Source organism: Eptatretus burgeri, chromosome 7 (genome assembly GCF_056783735.1).
Source record: "Eptatretus burgeri isolate ZD-2024b chromosome 7, Ebu_testis_v1, whole genome shotgun sequence".
Lineage (NCBI taxonomy): Eukaryota > Metazoa > Chordata > Myxini > Myxiniformes > Myxinidae > Eptatretus > Eptatretus burgeri.
The window spans coordinates 62,038,886-62,061,219 of NC_140967.1; the positions used below are offsets into that span (position 1 = coordinate 62,038,886).

At 41.7% G+C, this 22,334-nt stretch overlaps 1 protein-coding gene across 1 annotated transcript in view; it reads right to left on the reverse strand.

The window, feature by feature from the left end:
- Positions 1 to 22,334, reverse strand: part of LOC147023388 (WD repeat domain phosphoinositide-interacting protein 2-like) — a 66,280-nt gene that overhangs the window by 34,397 nt on the left and 9,549 nt on the right. Inside the window, exons 3-6 of the mRNA XM_085888758.1 lie at positions 17,032 to 17,225; positions 15,970 to 16,063; positions 4,732 to 4,826; positions 2,919 to 3,011 (exon numbers count right to left, since the gene is read on the reverse strand). Coding sequence (XP_085744884.1) covers positions 2,919 to 3,011; positions 4,732 to 4,826; positions 15,970 to 16,063; positions 17,032 to 17,225 — 476 coding nt within the window. The remainder of the gene's footprint in view (positions 1 to 2,918; positions 3,012 to 4,731; positions 4,827 to 15,969; positions 16,064 to 17,031; positions 17,226 to 22,334) is intronic.

Here is a 22,334-nt window from a genome sequence, read left to right on the forward strand (position 1 = left end):
ATAGGAATCCATCGTCTTTGTCTAAGCATTCTAAAATGTCCGTTGCAAATGCCATGTGTCACACGCAGTCATCCGGCTTGAGCGTCAGCACTAGCTGAACCTTGTACATGTACTGCTGCAGTTGCATGTGCAGCACTTCATGTACCATCGAGTGGGGGTAGGTGCAGTTCTCTGGCGGCAGTCCAAATGAACTTATGGAGACTGCGCTGAAACGACTCATGAACGTGTTCAACATCCTCACCACTTGTTCTTGGCCAGCCTGCCCTCTTCATCTGCAGGATGTTACCAGCTTATGTAAACTTTTTGTGCTACTCACGAATCATTTCTCCCAATGGTGGATGCCTTCCATTCGATCGAACCTGTGTAGCTGATTTGGTCAATACAGTATAAACCTGGCAACAAACTGTGCTTTTCTTGTGTGGATGCTATTTGCAGTAAATGTGACACTACCAGTTATAGGAGACACCTGGAAACGAAAAAAGTCAATAAAAAACTTTATGAAATGTTCTTTCAGATGCAGCAAATTACATCGTTGCATCTAAATCCAAAAATCCAAATCCATTAGGACCATAATCTGTACAGAGCATTGGTGCAGCCTAAGCAGTCTCCTGGACTGTTGGGCACAATCCTGGACAGGTCAACACTCCAACACAGGATACTCAAATGGCTCAATCATCCCATCTCAATGGCACTCATTTTGCCACCCTCAGAAGGTTGTACAGGCTGAATCAGCCCCACCTGGTATTAATTCAACAGCCAAGCAGGATTTGAACTCAGGTTCCGAGGATCCCAAGTCCACCACCCAAACCATTAAGCCAACACCAGGCATATAAATTGTATCCCCTTTCATTATCTTTCATCGTTTGAATTTGGAACATTAATTTGTGGACACCATTAATTTTACAGATCATTCCAATTGTAATGATTGACCATGATGTTTGTATTTGCATGAGATGCAGACCAGACCAGGCAAGTGAAGGTAGAATACCTCTTCCTTAAAGATCATAAGTGAAACAACCAGGTTTTTCATGACAATTCGATAACGGCATGATAATTTCCGCACGATAATTTCCTCCATCGGAGCTTGGTTTTCAAAAGTGCAAAATCCAAATTAATAATACTGCTGCTTTCAGCTGAACTTAAAACCGTATCTGGGATACCAGTCCCGTCTTCTCACCACTATGCCACTATTATGTCCATAAACCCATCTGTCTTTACCAGACTCAGTGGCATTGCGGTTTGAGTGTTTGCTCTGAGTTGGGGAGGTCAGTGGTTCGATTTTGATCCTGACCGAGTCCTACCAGAAACTTTAACAATGGTACGTACTGCTTCCTTGCTCAATGCTCAGCTTCAGAAAAAAAACTTGTGGATTGGTATCTATTACAGAGGAAGGTTTCTCCCTAAAAGTGCCACACTGATTGTGGAGCGAAAAGCACTGCCAATAGATGGTGCAGCTGTTACCCAGTATTCCACAGGAAGTAACTTCCCCCAAGGTGGTTGTCGAATGTCAAGTCCTGTGTTGTTTACTGTAAGTGAGTGTGTAGTTTGTGTGTGACTGCTCTTCCATAAGCTGTAGAAACTATGTAACACAAAAAGGGAAACTTAATTTCCCATTCTCCCCATAACAGATAATATAAAGAATAAGATATGGCAGCCTGTTCACTTCCGAGTTGTTTGGTTCAGCCTATGATCTCTCATAGAGTCAGACGAAGCTCCTGGAAATGAAGGGATATTAAGCCAGCTATCCTGTCGACAGATATCATATAATATCTTTCACCAGAGCAAGTTCTGAGGCTGCTGGCACCACAGGCGATACAAACCTTGGCAGAAGGTAAAGGGAGACGCAAGTTTAAAAAAACAAAACAGGTAACATGCTAAGTAATTGGGCCGAATATTAAATGAAATACATTTTACAAATTAATCTTCTGATGAATGAGGTGGAAATGTCATTATCCAGATTGCCTCTTCTCACATTTCGGTGTTTTTTTTTCCGTTTTGTTTCTTTGTTAATCTTTCATGCAATGGCCATTACCATACTATATGTGTACCCAAAATAATAAAATAAATGACTCTACCTGAATACTACTTTCTGTATCTGTTATCTGTTATCACTCCTCCAGCCCGAGGCACAGTATGTGCTCCAGTTCTTGCTACAGAAACATTTATCCCCCATAAGTAATGCTGATTTCCCCCTCTCCTCTCCACCAGTTTTTAGTGGCAAAATGGATCGCATTTATTGTATTTCTAATGATTTGTGATCATGCACACCTGCTGCAAAAGACAGATGATATATGTCCGTTTCGGGTGACGATAACTTGTGGTGCCGCAGATGGGATCAATTGAAACCTTATGAGTAATCAACCACGTAAAATGAAATTCAATCAAACCACTCATTCGATGAAAACTAAAAACAGTGTCAATGTTAAACAGAGGGGCTGGCAGGATAGCCAAGAGGTATGCACACTCGCCTCTGAGCTGTCTACCGTGGGTTCAAATCTCAGCCCAGCTAGAAACGATCATTCTGGTTTTTCATAGGCAGGGCAAGGCATTAATGCGTGTGCCGTCATCCCTCAGATGGACTTTAAAATTGGGCGTCCCATCTGCCAGCAGTAGTTGGTGCATGTTGAAGATCCAATGGTGTCCTTTGCAAAGAGTAAGTGAGCCATCGTCGTCGGCACCATGACAAAACAAATTCCAAACTTCCTGTTCTAACCTAAAGGGGGCACTACATCAGTGTCACAGCAGCACCCCTGGCCAATGATGCTATTCACAGCCATGTGCTGTATCTGAAAGAATAATAAGAAGAAGAAGAAGGTGAAGCCTTTAGAGTGTTCAATGACTCAGAAGGTTAGTTTTGGTATTCACGTTTGAATGCAGCGATTGAAGCTTTTCAATACATTAGAAGAAGTGATTGTTACCTTTTGTGAAGCTGTTGCTAGCTTAGTTCCTGCTGGATCAAAAGCCAGGGCCACAACCGAACTGGAGTGGGCTTCAACTGTCACCATTTCTTTCTGGAAGGAGAATTGTGACGGGTGGGAGGAGGGGGGTGGGGATGGAAGTAAAGATTAGACAATGGGTTTTCAAACATCATTTCTTCTTGGAAGCATTGTAAATCTCTTATGCCAGTGAGAAGTACAAAATATAGACAGTAAGGAAATCACAGGCAAAGAAAAAAAAATGATTTCGGGGCATTCAGTATATTAGGCACTTTGAAATATTTAATTTTGAGTCTAGCAAATTGAACATTAACAGACAATGACAATCTAAAACAGGAGAGATTGAAATCTTAGATATGTTATTTGGGTACAATATTACCCCAGAAACAGCCTTGAGGTGGCATTCTGTCCCATGTCATCCTTCAACACATAAAGCCAGATTCCCATAATCACCTCAACGGTCAATCAAGTCTCCTCTGTCCATTGATCGAATTTGTCGACATCAGACAGCATGGAAGTGAGGTTCCTCTACAAGTCTCAAAATATATTGTGGTTGAGTTGGTGGTGGACGATGGACAAAGTTACCATAGCCACCCACCCATGAAGATCAGACAATGGGTTTTCAAAAAGACAATGGCTGTGCTCCGTGACTAGCAATAAAAATTCTGAACATTTCCATAAATAATATTTTCATGATTAATACTTCATATTCTCAGAATATTTGCAGATGAACTAGCAGCAGATGGAGGTATGACGTACTCCGAAGGAACATCTAGCCAGCAGCAAAAGGATTAAAATTTCACTTTGAACAATTATAAGGAATCTCGATTACCACCGCGACAAACTGTGGTTTCTGATCAAACAATTACAGAGTGCGTCACACTTCCACTTCACCATCAAGATATTCATGTGGTATAAATTCGGTTTAGCATCACTACTACTGGCAATAAAAAAAGAGTTGTTTGACTGTGGGTTTAATTTTATGTAGATGAAAACTTACTGTAACTAAAGTCCAAAGTTTAAAAGCACCTGACTAAACATTACATGTGTAAGTATACAGACTCATCGCTCTCCTGTTTCAACTGATATTGACTGTACGTACATGCGAAAAGACAGTGAAGATTCCCAAGGGTTACAAGGTCAAATTTACAGGAAATTACCACATTTTAACATTAACCTTAAGAGGGAACAACAATTCGGACGAGCTGCCCATTCTCTTCGAGAAATGTCTCTTACAAGTCTCAAGCCATTTCAGCATGGATATACCATTTTTTTTTTACACGTCTGGCAGTTCACTCATGCAAACTGGCAGGGACTGAAAGGAGCCATTGCATTTCAGGACTGGTCTCCTGTATCTACTGCCGCTGATATTAACTCAGCCTGGGAATTATCCCACGTTATGGGAATTAATTATTCCACGAATTATTCCCAGAAAAGCGTTATGGACAGAGAAATTCGGCTCCATTTATATACAAGATACAGATTACAAAAAGTACATTTAAAACGTTTTACAAATACCAGTACGTGTGCTCACCGGTGATTTGATTGATAATTTCATGGATGTCTGTGTAAATGGTGCTTGTAAAACATTAAGTTTGTCAAAATGTTTTCGACACATTAAATGATACTTCTGCAGCAAAACTTGATCTTGGTAAATACATTTTTCTCGACAAAGGAGGTTTTACTGTTTTCCACTATGCTCACATCAAGTTATCATGGGCCCACGATAAAGCTTTCCTCCTAGAACCAAAAGCTCCCAATACAAAAGTGATGCCGAGTGATGACGGCTATTTACCAGAGAGAGGGCGTCGAAGATGGCAACGTGACCGACAGTAACATTGGAGGGGTAGGCCAACAGCGACAAATCTCCCACCGAGAGTGCCTGCAAGCCTAAGGGATGTCCACGTGCATTTAAGGATAAACAAGACAAAATGGTAATTTATAATACACAAAGTTTATCTTACGTTAAACGACAATGAAACAATTTCGCTCTCCAATAGTAAAAAAAAAAAAAGACACCTCTTGCATCCAAAGAAACATTGCCTTTTCTTAAGCACTTCTAATGAACTAACCTGAAGGCACAGCACACTCATGGGATTGTTGGTATTGTTGCAACACACCAGATTACATCACAACCACCATTTACATGGTGCCTATCTCAGACACAGGGCTATGAAGATTTGCTCACCAAACGCATTCTGGAAAAGTTTTGGTAAATCCCCTCCCCCCCCCCCCCACACACACTACTCCTCCTGCCCCCCCCCCCAAATTAAGGCATTCATGCATGATATTCATCAAAACAACAGAAAAAGTGAACTCAACTACATAAAAATGTTTGTAGCTATACAAGCTTTGTTTAATCTTTCATTCAAATCCAAGTTGTGTATAGTACGGGAGATTTACAATATTAATATTCTCAACTCCATCAATGAATTGCACCCCATTGATGAAAGTAGAAAATCAACTTTTATGTTCTGTACACAATGTACAATTTTGAATGAATGAAATGCAAGATAACACACATGGGGTATCATTGATATATCCTCTTATGCCCTTGCATTCACATTATCATTTGAGTGACCAAAGTAGGACATTTAACATGAAAGAATCAAACTCTGACTCTGGGTAACTAACCCTTGTTCGTGTTGAAAATTTGTTTCAATAATGTATGGGTTCTTTGTGCAAAGTGCCTTGTTGACCAAGCTGTTGAAACCTGCTGGAGTGTTTAACCAGTCACAGGTTTTGTTCTTCAGTGGGATCTGTCAAAAAGTGAATGAGTTACACGGTGTGGACATGGATGACACACAACAGGATTCATGAAAAACTAGAATGGCATTCAGAAGAGCGCATACCTCCGCCAGGCTGAACAGTTTCCTTTTTGTATCCCACTGATACGCTGGATCTCGATCTGGACCTGAACCAAAATGGAAGGACTTCTTCCTCGACACACACTCGTCACCTCGTCACCAACCTGTCCACAACTTTTTGAGATATCGTGCGACATATCGTTTTTGGCCCTATCATTCAATGGTCAAGAATCACTTTTTAAATTCTCGTATCCAGATCTTCACCAAAATCGAATCAATTCGTCCTTGTCACACACCCAACCTCTCCACCAAAATTCGTCTGAATCCCAAACGTTTTTTGGGGTCAACGACTTGTCCTTGAATATATGAGCGCATTTCGCATTTTAGGGACAGTGGACACAGCGACGGCACGACTGGAGGGTGATAGGGTGTGGGGGTATTGGGGGGGGGCATTTTCCCTTGCAGATGATGCTTTTGCCACCCACTTGCCCCACCAGAAAAATTTCAAGGAACAATAGTTTGTTTCATTTTCAAGTGTTGTGGATAAAATGTGAATAGCATTTCATAAACGTGGCTTTTTTTTTTCCTCCCATATCATGCATTAAAACACGTGCACTTTGACTACATTGAACATCTGTATTAACTGTGCACGTGTTTGCATAGTAAATATCGCAAAAGACTACATACAGTGGAGCGAACAAACCATAGGTGTACTACATGAACGATGCACGTGGACATCGGCAGAGGGAGCCGCTGGCGGAGACAACCTGTTAATATACGAGTCGTAAAGAAGTACAATCACGGGTCGTAAACGCCCTACTGATCAGGTATCTGCTCTCTCTCTATCGAGTGCAGCCTGTGGCTGCTGGTTGCATCATTGGTTGGGACACGGCTATGCCGCTGATGCAGTGCCCCCCCTTACCAGTATACTGGTACTCATTTTGCTGACCTCGGAAGGATGACAGGCTGAGTCAACCTCCTGGTGTATTAATTCAGCGGCCCAACGGGGTTTGAACTCAGGACCCTAGGATCCCAAGCCGCCACCCTAAACACTAAGCCAACACCAGGCTTAGGTATCTGCTAATAACACTTCACTCTGGAATGTGTTCATCACAAATTGTAAACATCAACTCATTGTAAAGAATGTGATAATACAGCTTCACTCTCCAATGTCCGCCTTTTCCAGGAACGTGCCAATCGCGATCTTTGCAGTTCAGACAGCCCTTTCCTCATCCTTATCTTACACTTTGACTTTGCATATTGTATGAGGTATCTTACTATAATTCACCGTCTGTCCATCTGTCTGGCTGTTCCCAGGTACCGCAAAAACGGCTGAACCGATCGCAACCATTTTTTTGGTGTGTAATCCTGGGACCCCTTGGAGTAAAATAGGCATAAATATAATAACATGACCCCCTTGCCGGCTCCCGTAGGGTTAGGGTGCTTCTAGTACTCTGAATTTGGTTATAGTTGAAACAGTCAAGTCTGTTTTACCTGCCACAGAGTTTTTTTTTGATGCTCCAGATGTGTTATAACTTTTTGAGTGGTTCAAATCGCAGTGGTGAAGTTCCAGGAGGAGATTTTTTTTTAATACACAGAGCTAGAACACAGAACGGATAAGGACGCAACATAACAAAATAAATAGCAGAAAGAAAAGGGGGAAATGCCAACAGCTGGGGGAAAATAAACTGAGATGGACAACGGTTGAGGGGTAGGGGAGAATGCAGGGGGTGGATAAGATGTACGTATACCCAAGCAAAATGTGGGTGGTGGGATGTGGTTTACAAGGCTAAAACAGATGATGGTTTTGGAATGGGGATGATCTGAAATGGTGGTGAACAGCTGTCTTGAAGACCTGAAGGGAAGAATGACATTGAAGGGAATGTGGAAGTTGGTTCCATCACAGGTGGGATAAAGAGGAACAAATGAATGGAGGTGAGCAGTATTTCTGGATTTTGGGACTTTCACAAGAAGGAGGTTGATGGTGGACTGAGTGTGCCCTGCAGATACCTGGGGATGGGGGGAGGGGGAAAAGCACGGAGAGGGCAGAGGTTGCAAGATCAGAAAGGAGGAGAAAGAAGACAGAAAGACCACTGACCTGTCTGCGATGGCAAAGTGATAGGACCATAGACTCAGCTTCATCGTGAAAATTCCAATGACCTTGAGGGCCTAATTCCAATGATTTTGAAAAATGTACGCAAATGAGTGACTTCTTGAGTTTAAGACTTTGTCAGATATGCAATGGGTTTGACAATTGTGTGCTGTAAGTGCCCTAAAAGCACGGTTTGATTGCTTCTTAACATATCTTCATCATGTTGACCTTATGGACCAAAACTGCAACAGGTCACTGACAGCATGCCGTATTTTGGCTCAAATTGACCAAACATTTGTTTACTGCATGCTGCTCATGCGTGATGTCGGACATGAAGCCAAAGATACACACAAGGATACACAAAGAAATTAGACGCAGGACGAGGCCATTCGGCACATCATGACTGTGCCACATCAACACCAGCCCGATTTAGTTATTTTATTTTTGGGGGGTTTTTTAGTAGCTTTTTTGTTGTATTTTTTTGGGGGGAGGGGTGGGTGGAGTGGGTGGGTGATGTGGGTGAAGGCAGTTCTTGAATAAGGAACACATAACACAACATCAAGCACACACGAGACCCTCACAGACAATACTCAACACATGCATACAATCACCCATCCATGCTCAATCTACTGAAAAGTCCAACCAACATCCCTATCACCTTCTATCTCCATAACTTCCAGGTACTTATCTAATTCCAATTTAAACTTATCCACTGTTTCTGCTGCCACTACCTTTCCAGGGAGAACATTCCATGCATTAACAACTCACTGAGTGAAAGACCCCTACCATACTACCATTTTAATTGCCCTCTTCTTTACTCTCAGGCTATGGCCCCTGGTCCTATCATTGTCTTCTCTGCTGACTAATTCATCTGCACTTATTTTATCTATACCTTTCATTATCTTAAACATCTCTATCATATCTCCTCGTAACCGCCTCTGTTTTAATATATAACGTCCTGCCTCCTTCAGCCACTCCTCATAAAGTAGCTAAGTCTAGCTCGGCCCAGAATCAATCTAGTTGCCTTGTGCTGAACCATCGCTATAGTAACTATGCCCTTCCTGAACTGTGGTGACCAAAACTGCACACAATATTCTAGATGTGGCCCTCACTAAATTCCTGTACAATGTTAACGCCACCTCTTGTGATTTATAATTGACCCCCCTCCGAATAAACCTGAAACCATATTTGCTTCACCTATAGCTGGCACTGGCACTGTGCTGCCTGCTTACCTCCCATATCTATTACCACCCCCAGATCCTTCTCCGCTCCACGCTCCACGCTTCAAAATTACCCCTTGTATCCTGTAATCTCTATTTTCATTGTTCTTTCCCATCCCCAACACCTTACACTTGCTCAGGTTAAATTCCCTCTGCCAATCTTTTGCCCAATCTATACAGGTATCAATACTTTCCTGAATCTGATCACCACCCCCTCTGCTATCCACCTTACCTCCAAGCTTTGTGTCATCTGCAAATTAGGAAAGCTTATTCTTTACCCCACGATTCAAATCATTGATGTAAATAATAAATAATAATGGTCCGATTACTGATCCCTGAAGTAACCCGCAACTTACATCCTCCCAGCAAGACATCCTCCCACTCACTGCTTCCTATCACTAATCCAGTTTGCAATCCAATCAGCTACCTGACCAGCCACGCCACAAGACCTCACTTTGGCTAACAACCTCTGATGTGATCCTTATCAAATGCCTTCTGAAAGTCAAGATATACTATGTCCACTGCCTTTCCCTCATCCACCCAATCAGACACTGCTTCATAGAACTCAAAAAGATTTGTTAAACAGTAACTACCCTTGGTAAACCCATGCTGACTACCTTTAATTAGTTTGTATTTATTTATGTTTCAATGGTTCATCTGTATAAAGCATGTATAAAGTTTTTATTTATTTAAATGGTTCCTCATCATCCGGTCCCTAATTAATGTCTCCAACACCTTCCCCACAATTGAAGTCAAACTAACAGGTCTATAGTTTCCCAATTCTTCTCTGGATCCTTTCTTAAATAATGGTGTTACATTTGCTACTCTCTAATCCTCCGGTACCTGTCCTGACTCCAGTGAGCTTTTGAAAATATCCGTTAACATCTCACTTACCTGCTCAGCTATCTCCATCAATGCTCTCAGGTGCATATTATCTCTCGCCGGAGCCTTATCTTCTCTTAGATTACCTAGCAGTTCCTTTACTTCCTCCACTCCAACCTGGATCTTCTGTAAAAGCCCTTCTTCTCCTCCTTAATAGATACTCTCAACTATTGGCAATTCTCCTGACTGTTCTTTTGTAAAAGTTGAAGCAAAATACCTGTTTAATAAGCCTGCCATATCACTTTCATCACTAACCATTCTCCCGGTGCTATTCCTCAATGGGCCCACACTGGTCCTAACCTGTTCTTTTCCCCTGATATATTTAAAGAAAGCCTTGCTGTTATGTTTAATATTCTTAGCCATTTCCTTCTCATACTCTATTTTGGCTTTAAGAGTTATTTACTAACTTGCCTCTGTTTACTCCGATAGTGACATAAATCTAACTCCAGTCATGTTATTTTAAACCCAATAAATGCCTCTGCTTCTCCTGAAGAGCATTCCCATCTCACTACTCAACCACACTGGTCTCTTTCTGCTTCTAGTTTTACACCTCATTGGAATGTACTTACTCTACACTCTACACATTTGCTCCTGAAAGGTTTCCCATTTCTCTGATGCTGATTGTCCTGTTGTTAGAGTCTCCCAATCTACATCACCCAATTCTCTCCTCATAACCTCAAGGTTTGCCTTCCTGAAATCTAATAGCCTTTCCCTACTTATGCTGAACTCTAACCCTAAACAGAATCTTTGCACACACAATGTTATGGTCACTTGATAGTAAATGCTCCCTGACCTTCAGCTCCTCCACCATATTGGGATCGTTACTAAAAAGGAGGGATAACACTGCACTCCCCCTCGTGGGCTTATCTACAAACTTGGTGAAAAGTCACTCCTCGACTAAAATGAGGAAATCCTCATCTGCTCTGCCTTTTCCCTATTCCTGGACCAAATCTATCCCTGGCAAGTTTAAATTCCCCATAATCAACACTCTTCCCTTCCCACGTGCCCTTTTGAAAATCTTCATGTCCTCCTCCTTCCTTCTCTTCCTTTACACCCTGGAGCCCTATTAAAGCATCCTACCAGTATCTTACTGTTTTTACAATCTCTAATCTCTACCCAGACAGAATCCTCAACATGAATTCCCTCCTTAATGTCACCCCTTTATCTTGATGTAATGCTGTCCTTTACCCAGATTGTTACTCCTATTCTCTCCTTCCAATCACACCGATACACCTTGTAGCCTTCTAATCCTGTCCTCCAGTTACTCTCCTCATTAAACCATGTCTCACTCACTGCAACTATATCGTACTCCTCACTATCGACTTTGGCATCAAGCTCTTCCACCTTATTATTTAAACTCCTAGCATTGATATAGCTCAGGAATAATTTGTACTTTTCCCTTCCTAAAATTATATATTCTTGCCTGGCGTTATTCATCACAATTACATCATCCGTTCCTTCCTTAATCACTTCCTCACCCTCCACTGACCGAAAAAAAAGCCTGAATTCCTTCCTCAATTCCCACTGCAAACCTTGCTGGCCCCTTTCTATTTAATATACGGCCATCATTCTGGTAGCACTCCCTTTGTGCCCGAAATGATTCCCACTGCTTCTTAAATGCAAAAAAACTTTCCTTCTTACACCTTTCTTCCAGTCATTGGTTGACATCTATCGCTCTGCTCATAATTTCTATAACATTTCCTAATCTTGGGAGATTCACAGAAAACATGACCTCACAACCCTTTGCTTTCATCCACTTACTCATATCCTGTATCTATTTTTCAAAACCTCTGAGTAAACTTTCCCAAAATCATTTGCTCCTCAGTGTAGCAATTAAAGATGTTTCAGACATGCTTCAAAGTTTGCAACTCAACGATATCAGAGCAGCAGATCTGATCCAAAGTCTCATCGAAGAATTGTCTCCTTACAGATGTCTACAAAGGATACTGATTATTTTGATCGTTCACCTGAAATTTCTTTCAAACATAAACGAAGATCCTGTGGCTCTGGGCGAGTCAGCAAACACCACAGTGCAGAGACTTCAACCTATTTGGAAAACTTTGTAGTTCTCATGTCACGAGATAAACATGAATCTGTTATGTACACCAAATTATGTAAACCAATGACCATTGGAATAACCCTTCCGGTCACTAGAGCTGGACGTGAGAGAACTTTCAGCAAATTGACACTCATCAAAAATCATCTGAGAAACATCATGCTGGACAGTTGACGGAAAGCCTTTTCCATCCAAAGCATCCACAGAAAAAGGGCACTCAGTATTGATTTGGAGGTGGTCATCGACTGCTTTGTTCTGTGATTTCCAAGTACAAGTAAAAAACTGTCTGATGTGATCTTGTTGGTTGATTCTTTTGTTTTCTTTTTTTGTTGGTTCAATTTGGTGTTTTTTTGTCAATTATAGTTTGCACTGCATCTGAAATATGTATGTGTGTGTGTATATATATATATATATATATATATATATATATATATATATATATATTTGATTTTTGTACCATATTTAGGGTTTGTACTTATTGTATTGTTTGTGTGCACTATCATACTGTATATATATATATATATATATATATATATATATATATATATATATATATATATATATATATATATATATATATATATAGTAATGTCACTTATTTACGTCTATCTGATACATCGAGCGCCACAATCAATTATTTGTAGGTCATTGAACAAACCAACTATATGACGTTACCCACTGAGATAACAATTCGCCCATTGCCCCATCCCCAACCGCAGATTTCAGATGCTCATGCCGTCACTAAATATATAGGATGTGAAAGAACACGTGCATGAGGTTGGTTTTCTCCCCCCACCCCCCCACCCCACCCCTGCCCCAACCTCCCCAAGTTCTTTTCTATTGCTACAACATTGTACATGAGAACTATCTCTCATGGGGACAAACATTTTAATAAGCATGGACTGAAAGATGTTCTACAGCAACTGAGGTCAAAGGTTAGATGCCATCATTCAAAACTGTGGTCAATAAGATCATCTCCTTTTGTAAATCCCTGTTTCTGTGATACTTATAGTCAGATCAGCATTAGGCCTTAGTTATTTTATAACTTGGTTTACGCAGTTCTTCAGCTAAAATGTAGGGGCGGTATGTCGAAATATAAATATAAATATAATTTCAATTTTTAGAAATTATATGTTTTTATGATTTTTTTTTTCGGATGTTCCATGGAAAAGACAAGGGTAGGTGGGGGGGGGAATAAATAAAAATCCCGGACCAGGAGGATCTAAGAAAACATTGAAGATGGAAGACTATTCAAATGCAGGATGCCCATGTTCACTGTATCATCTGATGTGAAAAACAATAAAGAAGGATTAAAACTTGTTTTTACAATATAGTCTGGCATGTTTTTCTTATAGAAACCTGTTGGATCATCAAACAAATGGAAACAATGCTGAGAAAATTACTGTCCAAGTCGTAGATGTGTGCGTGCACACCAGTGCATAGTGCTGGATACGATTAATAAAAGGTGTCTACTAAGAGTCAACATGCTCAAAACGGTCAATCAGAGCCATAACCAGCTCTTACTTTTCAGTCGGCATCTGATCGTACCGTCTCCCCATCCCCATGAGCATATCAAAGGCTGATTTCTGGTCCGTTGAAGGCTGAATATCAGCATCTCGCAGGGAAACTTTGACGTACTTGGAACCAAAATCTTTCAATACGAACAGCGGTGTAGAACTTTCGATTGAAACAAAATTGGCACGATCGAGAGTAGCCTGCGAATCATCTCTGCTGCTGCACTGAATTGATGCAATTGTTCGGCCAGAATATTCGTCGTCAAGATGTTGCGTGATTAAATCACCAATACAGTCACTCAAATTCATACCAATGACATACTTCTTAACAATCACTTTCGCCCCAGAAACCACAGTCAATCTGAACCACGCAGGCTACTGCTCAGACGCCATGACCGAAGACTACTGCGCAGTTTGGTTAAAGGGGACTCGGCATTTTGGTGCGAAATTATATTTTGAAAATAAATGCCGACGTTTACATTTCGGGTTTTGAAACTTTTGTACCTTCGGCGGAAATTTATAAATATAAAAGGCTAAAAATGTGTTTTATATTTATATTTCATTTCGGCAAATATACCGTCGGCGGATCTGTAAACCAAGTTATAAAATAACTAAGGCCTTAGGTTCGATGTCAGAAGAATTTTTGTGATTCGCCAGGACTGTGGTAGTGTGGTTGTGTGATTCCCCCACCTCCTGCCAGATTATCTCAGCTCAACAAAAATAAAATAGGATAGCATCTATCTATAATTCCAGCAATGTGTGTGTGTGTGTGTGTGTGTGTGTGTGTGTGTGTGTGTGTGTGTGTGTGTGTGTGTGTGTGTCTGTGACCGCTGTTTCTCGACAACCGCTGGTCCGATCGAATTGAAACTTGCCAGATATATTGCTGGGGACCTGACGATGTGCCTTTTCAAGGTTTGATATTAATCGGAGAAGTGCTTCCCAAGTTATGGCCATTTATTTACCAAACCAATGACAAGACACGTTGTTGCGTGGGCGTGGCCGATGGGGAAGGGAAGCTCAGCCGCATTCCCCATTACGGGTTACAACGTACGGACTTCCAGAGAGTGATGACTTCGTGTATTCTAATAATTTCTCGATTTCTTACGCGCATTTATCGATAAACACAATGCCCCAAGTTATGATCGTTTTCATATTAGACGGTGCATAAATTTCGGTAACATCAGAGTGATGGTTTGCTCCGAAGCAGGAAGTAAATTATTTTTTTGCACGTTTTTTTTTTCGTGTATATTAAAATAATTTCTCGATTAGTTATGCGCATTTATAGATAAACACAATGCCCCCAAGTTATGATCGTTTTCATATTAGACGGTGCATAAATTTGGGTAACATCAGAGTGAGCTGGTATGCTCCGAAGCAGGAAGTAAATTATTTTTTGCACGTTTTTTTTTCTCCTCTTTCCTCTTCTCTTTGTGTTTTTCCTTGCAATAAAAGGCAAAATCAATGCAAGCAATAATTTGTGGATTGCATGTGAACATTCCATATGGGCACGCACTACTTCCGCATAGTGATGACTTACTGTATTCTAATAATTTCTCGATTTCTTATGGGCATTTATTGATAAACACAATGCCCCAATCCAGTCGTCGTTTACGAGAGCGAAGGAACGGCCTGTGTGGTTGTTGTTTCTGGCACGCGGTTTGAAGGTTTTTTTTTTTGCATGTACGGCCACGTGAGAGCGAAGGAACGGCCTGTGTAGTTGTTTCTGGCATGCGGTTTGAAAGTTTTTTTGTTTTGTTTTGTTTGCACCTACGGGCACGCACTAGTAAAATAAAATGGAAGACCAATGGTACAACAGCACTGAGGACATTCGATGCTCTACAACAAAAAAACGTTGCACAGGATATCAAACGAGGTCTTCCAATACCATTTGCAGGAATTCCAGGAATGTTGAGTAAAGTGTATTTCCACACAAGCTTCCTTAACAATGGACACAAATAAAGTAGTTCCTTAAGCAGGTGAAATGTTTTGGACAAATCCTCAAACGTCATTGATCCACCTTGTAAGCTTGCTCTAGACGTACGAAACAAGGTAAGTGCACGGCAACATTGCAAATTGAGAAGGTTGCATGAACACTTAATTATGAACTATTTGTTTCAGAAAAGAATGGCTCCCAAAACAAAATCATTTGAATGAAAGCAAGCATGCATTTTCGTTTTGAATACCTAGGAATGTACAACAGCAAATAAAAAGTAAGACACAAAATTCATATCCTCAGGGTTTCGAACGTTCTCACACCAAAGCTATAAGAATGACAAAATACCAAAAATAATTATATTTTTGTCAACAAAACATGGCATAAGAACATAGGAATAAGACTTGCCTCCATCAGTCGCTATACATTTCTACTCATTTCATTTTCCGATTTGATCAACAAAACGAGCCTTCAAGCATCCAAAACTGATGATGAAATGAATGAGTAGCGAAGCAGCAAAGGCTGTTACCTTTGAGGTTTGGTGGAGAAGAAATTGTGTGCAATTCCACCAGGTCCTTAATGTTATGGATGTGAAGGCTTCTTTCGAGGCATACGACAAGCCGCTTTGGGAAAGGGTGGGTCACAAAGAACTTGATGTCAGATCGTACAAACGGTTCAAACTTCGACGCAATTTAAATCACAATAAAATCCTATTCAAGAAAAGGTAACTTGGTATAGCATGCCTGTTTCACATCCCAATTTCAGCACTCCTGCATTAATTAAATAATATGATGCTAAGGAGCAAAACATCCTACATCGGAAAGAAGAAGCAAAACAGCCTGAGGCAGTCACATGTGCATCCCGCGCAGACGGAAGGTGGCTTCATTGTGATGTTTATGAGTCTTTTGTTCCAGCACATGATAGCAGTGCTGATAGCATTTCGAAAATCAAGAAGCCAGCAAGATGTCTTATGCGGTATTTGATAAAAGAGAACATGCCTATCTTGTTGAAGGACACGATGTACGTATAAATCCATGCGGAATTACTCCTGCCATTTACTCACAATCAAAATAACCAAAAGTACTCTCAACATGCGGAAACCGTTATCAATGCTGGGCTGCCAGATGTTACCATCACACTGGTCGTGACAACGTACGAAAATGCCAGCACCTTAAAATGTCCCCCATCGTTCGTAAGTTATTATTCCCGGAATGAATCTATTCACTTTAATCAACTTCAAGTGAACTTGATAATAAACTTAAATTTGTGATTTGTCAAACTTGAGTACCTCACAATGTCACAAGAAGCGTCAAGCCACAAATAAAAGCAGTTTTGAATCATTGACAGTTCATCCATTCTAAAATAAACAACTTTGTCGCATTCAAATCATCCCTCCTTTTCCCCCCTCCTCCCCTTCCCCAATAAACCCCTCACCGTCATCGTTTCGTGAATGACAGTGTAAACCTCTTTGGAGTGTAGCTATAACTTGTGCTCATGCAAATTCATTAACTGGAGCGAAAACTGCTTTCAACCTGGTACAAAGGTGTTCATAAAGGTACAGTATTACAAGACCTTGAAGACATCCTCTTACCTGCCTGTTTAGGGTGACCGAGAAGATATCATTGGAATAATAGTGGCTGAGGATCTCAGCACCATTGTTTGCACCCTTTGCTCCGGCCCGGTTAACGTTGACGACTCGCAGTTGTTGTGGAGAATGTTGTGTCACCACCGCGACTAAGGCACCTCCAAAAAGTCTCTCGGCCAAAATGACTCCTCCTTCAGCTTCTTGGGGTTCACAAAAAAGCATTTCAGTGAAGTCGTTTATTACATTACAATAGAATGCTATTGCTTTCACAGAAAAATGCTTCATTATGCTACACAAGCCACCTCCGTTGCCTCACAACCACACATCGAGTACAGACAAATCGCAATACACTACTTACACCCATAATTTCAAGTTTGAAAAGTAAAAAGACATAGACGACTGCATTCCGAAGAAAGGAAAATCGGCCAAATTTTGTTCAGTGAGGTCATGTGATTAACATATCGACTTGCCTTGCCCCCACTTTGATGATGTGGGGAAACAATGAGGATTTAGAAGAGGAGGAGGTGGAGGAAGAAAGGAGAAGGAGATGGAAAAAGATTGCGAGGAGTGTGTCTCCTTCTTCCTAGCTCTTCTGTCAAAGCTGTTTTTCTTGAGAAGAGTAAAGAGGAGAAGGAAGATGACGAGAGAAGAATGAGGGAGAAAATGGGGAGGAAGAAGGTAGCAAGGTACGTCTTCCTTCACCTTGCTCTTTTTCATAGCCGTTCTAATTATGAAGAAGAAAAATGAGGAAGGATGAGGTTGAGGAAGAAAGATGAGGAAGAGAAGGATCAATAAGAAGAGGGGGGGAAGAGGAAAATGAAGGAAAATAATAGATGAAGACGAAGAAGATCACAACATCTGAAAGACCTAAAATCAAGGAATGGTGGAGATTACCTCTTCGAACCTGTCGAAAACCAGCAGCACACATTAGAATAAGGATCCATGTTGTAGTTGTGAGGCTTCATAGGATAACATGAAGTCTGGTGTTGGCTTAGTGGTTAGGGTGGCTGGCTTGGGATCTTAGGGTCATCAGTTCAAGACCCTTTCCATTGAATTAAAACCAGGTAGGGTTGACTCAGCCTGTCATCCTTCTGAGGTCAGAAAAATGGAGTACCATTGTACTGGTAACAGGGGTATTGCATAAGTGGCATAGCTGTGGCCTCAACTGAAGATGCAACCAGCAGCCATCGACTGCCCACAAAGAAGAAGCTCGAATAAAATAGTTATGTGCCCAAAATGTTTTGGAGGACAGCATCTACTACTACAGTATTTCTATCATGGCCCACAATTATGCCCAACTTATTGTGGTGTTGCCTGGATTGATTGGACAGTGTACAGTACAGTAATATATGTATATCAGTATAATATATTGTAACAGAGAGCAGTACATAAATGCCAACTATGTTCATACATAATGTTCACCCTGGGTTGTAAAAACTGTTGGAACGAGAGGTGATGCATTCAACTGGGAGTGAAGTTGTTGAGTCACAAGAGGAGTACAACTGAAACTACAATGGAACTTGGTAGAGCATGTGTGTATCTTCACCAGGTTGAACAGTTTACGTTTTGTATCCCACTGATGGGCCAGATCTGGATCCGGACCAAAACCAAAATCTAATCGGCTTGTTATTGTTATCTAACCAACTTATCCACCAAGTTTTGTCATAACCGTCCACAACGTTTTGAAAGATCATGCTCTATATTGTTACGGATCTGGAAACCATATGCATTCAAAAATACAGATGTCCCAAAGGTCAGTTATTCCGTTAAGTACATGTGAGACAGGTCCCTTCCTTTTGTCTAGTGGGAGAATCAAAGGTGTGCGTTGCGATGTTCTTTTAGGTAGGTTATTACATCCAATGAACCATCCAACAAACCATCTAAGACCATCCAACAAACCATCTAAGACCATCCAACAAACAAACCGACAACACCACTGAACAAGCGCTTCACTCGCCTAACCGGCGACTCGCTGTCCGAGGAAGAATCTCTGGCAGTTCCTTCTCGGCTTCCACAAACTTTGTAACTTCTTTTTGACGAGTATGGGCACGCATGGAGTGGGGGCAGGTTTTTGGCCATGCGGGGAAAGGGCGGACCCATGGGAGCCCCGTCCAATCAGGGCAGACAGGGACGTCTGTTCCACCGAGCCTCTGCCCCGTTCGGGGAGGTCCATAAAAGTTACGACGCCATCCTCAGTGGAGAGTTCTGTGGAGAGGAGTCTCGAGAGTTCTGAGGGGGTTCGGTCGTTGGTTCTGAGTAAGTCTCTTGGAGGAGGAATGAGAGTTCTTTTGGAGGAGCAAGTTGGTTGGTGTGCACTCTACATTTTGCTGGCATTCGTGGAGTTTTCCTGGGTCCCGTTCGCGACCCTGATCTCCGCCCTGGGACTCCGACTGCCCTGCTCGGTTTCCTCCACGGGCACGTGTGACTGTGGGCCGAGCCGCACGACCAATAGCAGGTTCCGCACCATGGAGCACTCCCTCCCTTCAACGTGCAGGTTCCCATGTGAACTGCGACCCCCAGCTTGTCTCTCCCTCTCTGGCTGCGGGGATCTTTCAATAAATCGGCTGAGTGTGCGCCTGAGTGTGTGTCTTATAAGTAGAACTGTTAAGTCTTTTCCATCATTGAAATTCTTGCTTGCATATCCGCGATAAGTCTTTCCGTGTCTTTTTTAATTTGTGAATAAAACAATTGTAGAAATGTTCCCAGTTCGTTTCCATCCTTTCTTGCATTGGTCCAGCATGATTCGGATCTGAGTTTAGCCGGGTTTTTATACCCGATGATCTGCTCATCCTAGCCGGCACGGCTTTGGCAGTTCCGCTCGACTGCACCCGAACCAGAGTTGGTAGTTGGAACTCTACCGCAGTCGATAGAGTGACCCGGTTCGAGCAAGACGTGCAGAGGGCATGGTTCCCCGGTAGTCCAAATCGTGTACTTAATTAGGTAAATTGGTTCCAGACAAAAAGACCCTACGCTATGCGGTTGAGATATTGGCGTCACGGTCGGTGCAGTGACCACGGTTGGTCCACGGTCGGTGAATTATAATTCGAGAGCGACAGCCTACAATTCCGGGGAGTCTGGTGGGAGGCGACGTAACCTCCCCCACATAGTGGTCGTTCTCGCCACCGACCCCTGGCCCGCAACAATATCATTTTGGCCGCATCTCTCAATGGTGAAGAATCACTTAAAAAAAAAATTTCATTATTCAATTATATCAACAAAATTTAATCAATTCCTCAGTCATACACCCAACGTGTCCACCAAGTATCATCTGAATCCGTCCACAACTTTTTGAGATATCATGCTACATATCATTTTGGCCCAATCTCTCAATGGTGATGAATCACTAAAACAATTCTAGTAGTCGGATCCGGATCCGGATCTTCACCAAAATCGAATTAGTTCGTCCTTGTGACACACGCAACCTGCCTACTGTGTCTCATCTGAATTTGACTGTAACTTTTCGAGATATCCTGCTCATAGCCAGAGAAACAAACAGACAAACAGGGTTGAAAATATAACCTCTGTCCACCTTCGATGGCGGAGGTAACAATTGCTTCTGGCCTATCTGCACGTTATGAAACAGAATGGAGCAGCGTTTCCATATTCCAGACCATTCTTTAATGTACACCACCCTTTTATCAAAACCTATAGTTTTGCTTTTCTTCCATCTCTACCTCCCTTCTGATTCCATATTTTTGTAATAGTGGATGAATGTGCATGCAACCTTCTCGAACCAGTTGGCTATGATGGCAGAGGGTGCAAGACAAGGAGATAAAGGCATTCAATGACTAAAAGGATACTGATGTGTCCATGGTAGAAAAGGGATAGACCTAGCAGCACAGCCTCTCATGAGTAATAGCAATAAAATCCAAAGAACCAAGCATCCATATACTGTATCCAGGAAAGTAAAGTCGAGTACAAGATCTCTGGTCAAGAGTGGAGTCATTTTTTTTCTTCCATCGAGCTCCCCATATATATTTTGTACCCTTTGAGAAGTTAAGGAGTGCCAAGAAAAAGATTCACTCGGAACAGCATGTCCAAATGGTGTCCGATTTGAAACTTGGCCCTGTTGAATTTTCAAGGAATGACTTGGAACGATGGAGCATACCCAGTCTGCACTAGCTTTGAAGGCCGGTTTTGCAAAATGGTCTGCCAAGAATAGCTTGTAGTCAATAGTTAAGCTAAGAAGGTCAAGAGATTGTACCTCACCAGTGGCTGACCATGGAAATGGAGAGTTGGGTCAATTTGACAACCCCGCCGATGCAACATGGTAAAACTGAGATTTTCCATGATTGAAGGGCATGTTCCATTTATCAGACCATCCTCTAATCCAGTGGTTCTCATACCTCCCCCTCCCCACCACCCCCCGCAGATCACTTGAAAATTGGTGAGGGTCTTGGCAGACCACTTAATAAACTCTTCTCTCTTTTTTTTTCTTTTTTTTCTACAAATCAAAGCACACAACTCGTATTTTAATATCAGTAGTCTGACTTTTCTAATACGATGGATGTGCCTGTTTGTTTGTTTTTGAGCAAAGTTCTGGGAAGTTGGGTCTGATGTTTATCAACTTTAGTCTTAGTTCATGTTCAGCATTCATCCTGATTCGGTCTTGCACAGGTACGTAGCAGCAAATGGCATCAGAAAACGCACTGCTTTGTCTGCAAGTTATGGGTACTCTCCAGTTCTTTGAATCGAAAACTCAAACAGGGAATGTCTTTTAATTTCTGACCTTAATGTTTTGTCACAAGAATGCTCCAACAAGCACTATCGTGCCTTATTGGAGAATCCAGAGGGCGGCTCACTGATTTCAATCCCGAAAGAATTGCGTTTAACAGGTTTACGTCATTACGTCAAACCAAAAACAGGTTTACGTCATTTACTGTCAGCTAGCGAGCTAGTTGGTGATCCCTCTCTTCATCTCAATGGGAATCAACTGGAATAGGGAACAAAAGACAAAATAAAAACGGATAAATACACCTGCATGAGCAGAGCAAAGAAAATATTGATAACAAAGTGACGCAGCAATCACTTTTATTAAAATTAATACGTTTTTGTAAATTCAAGCTTAAAGATAATATAACATACACTCCATAATGCAACAACACAATCCAGGATAGTTGCTAATATAAACTTGGGGGAATTCCACGTGACGACTGCACAAAACAAACCCCTCTTGGGTGGTGGTCCATGGTAATGCCCTGCCTGTAGAACTCTCTCTTTCTCTCAAGTTGATGCACCATGAGTGTTCAGTATAATTACATCTGTCACCGAAGGTGGACGGAGGTTATGTTTTCACCCCTATTTGTTTT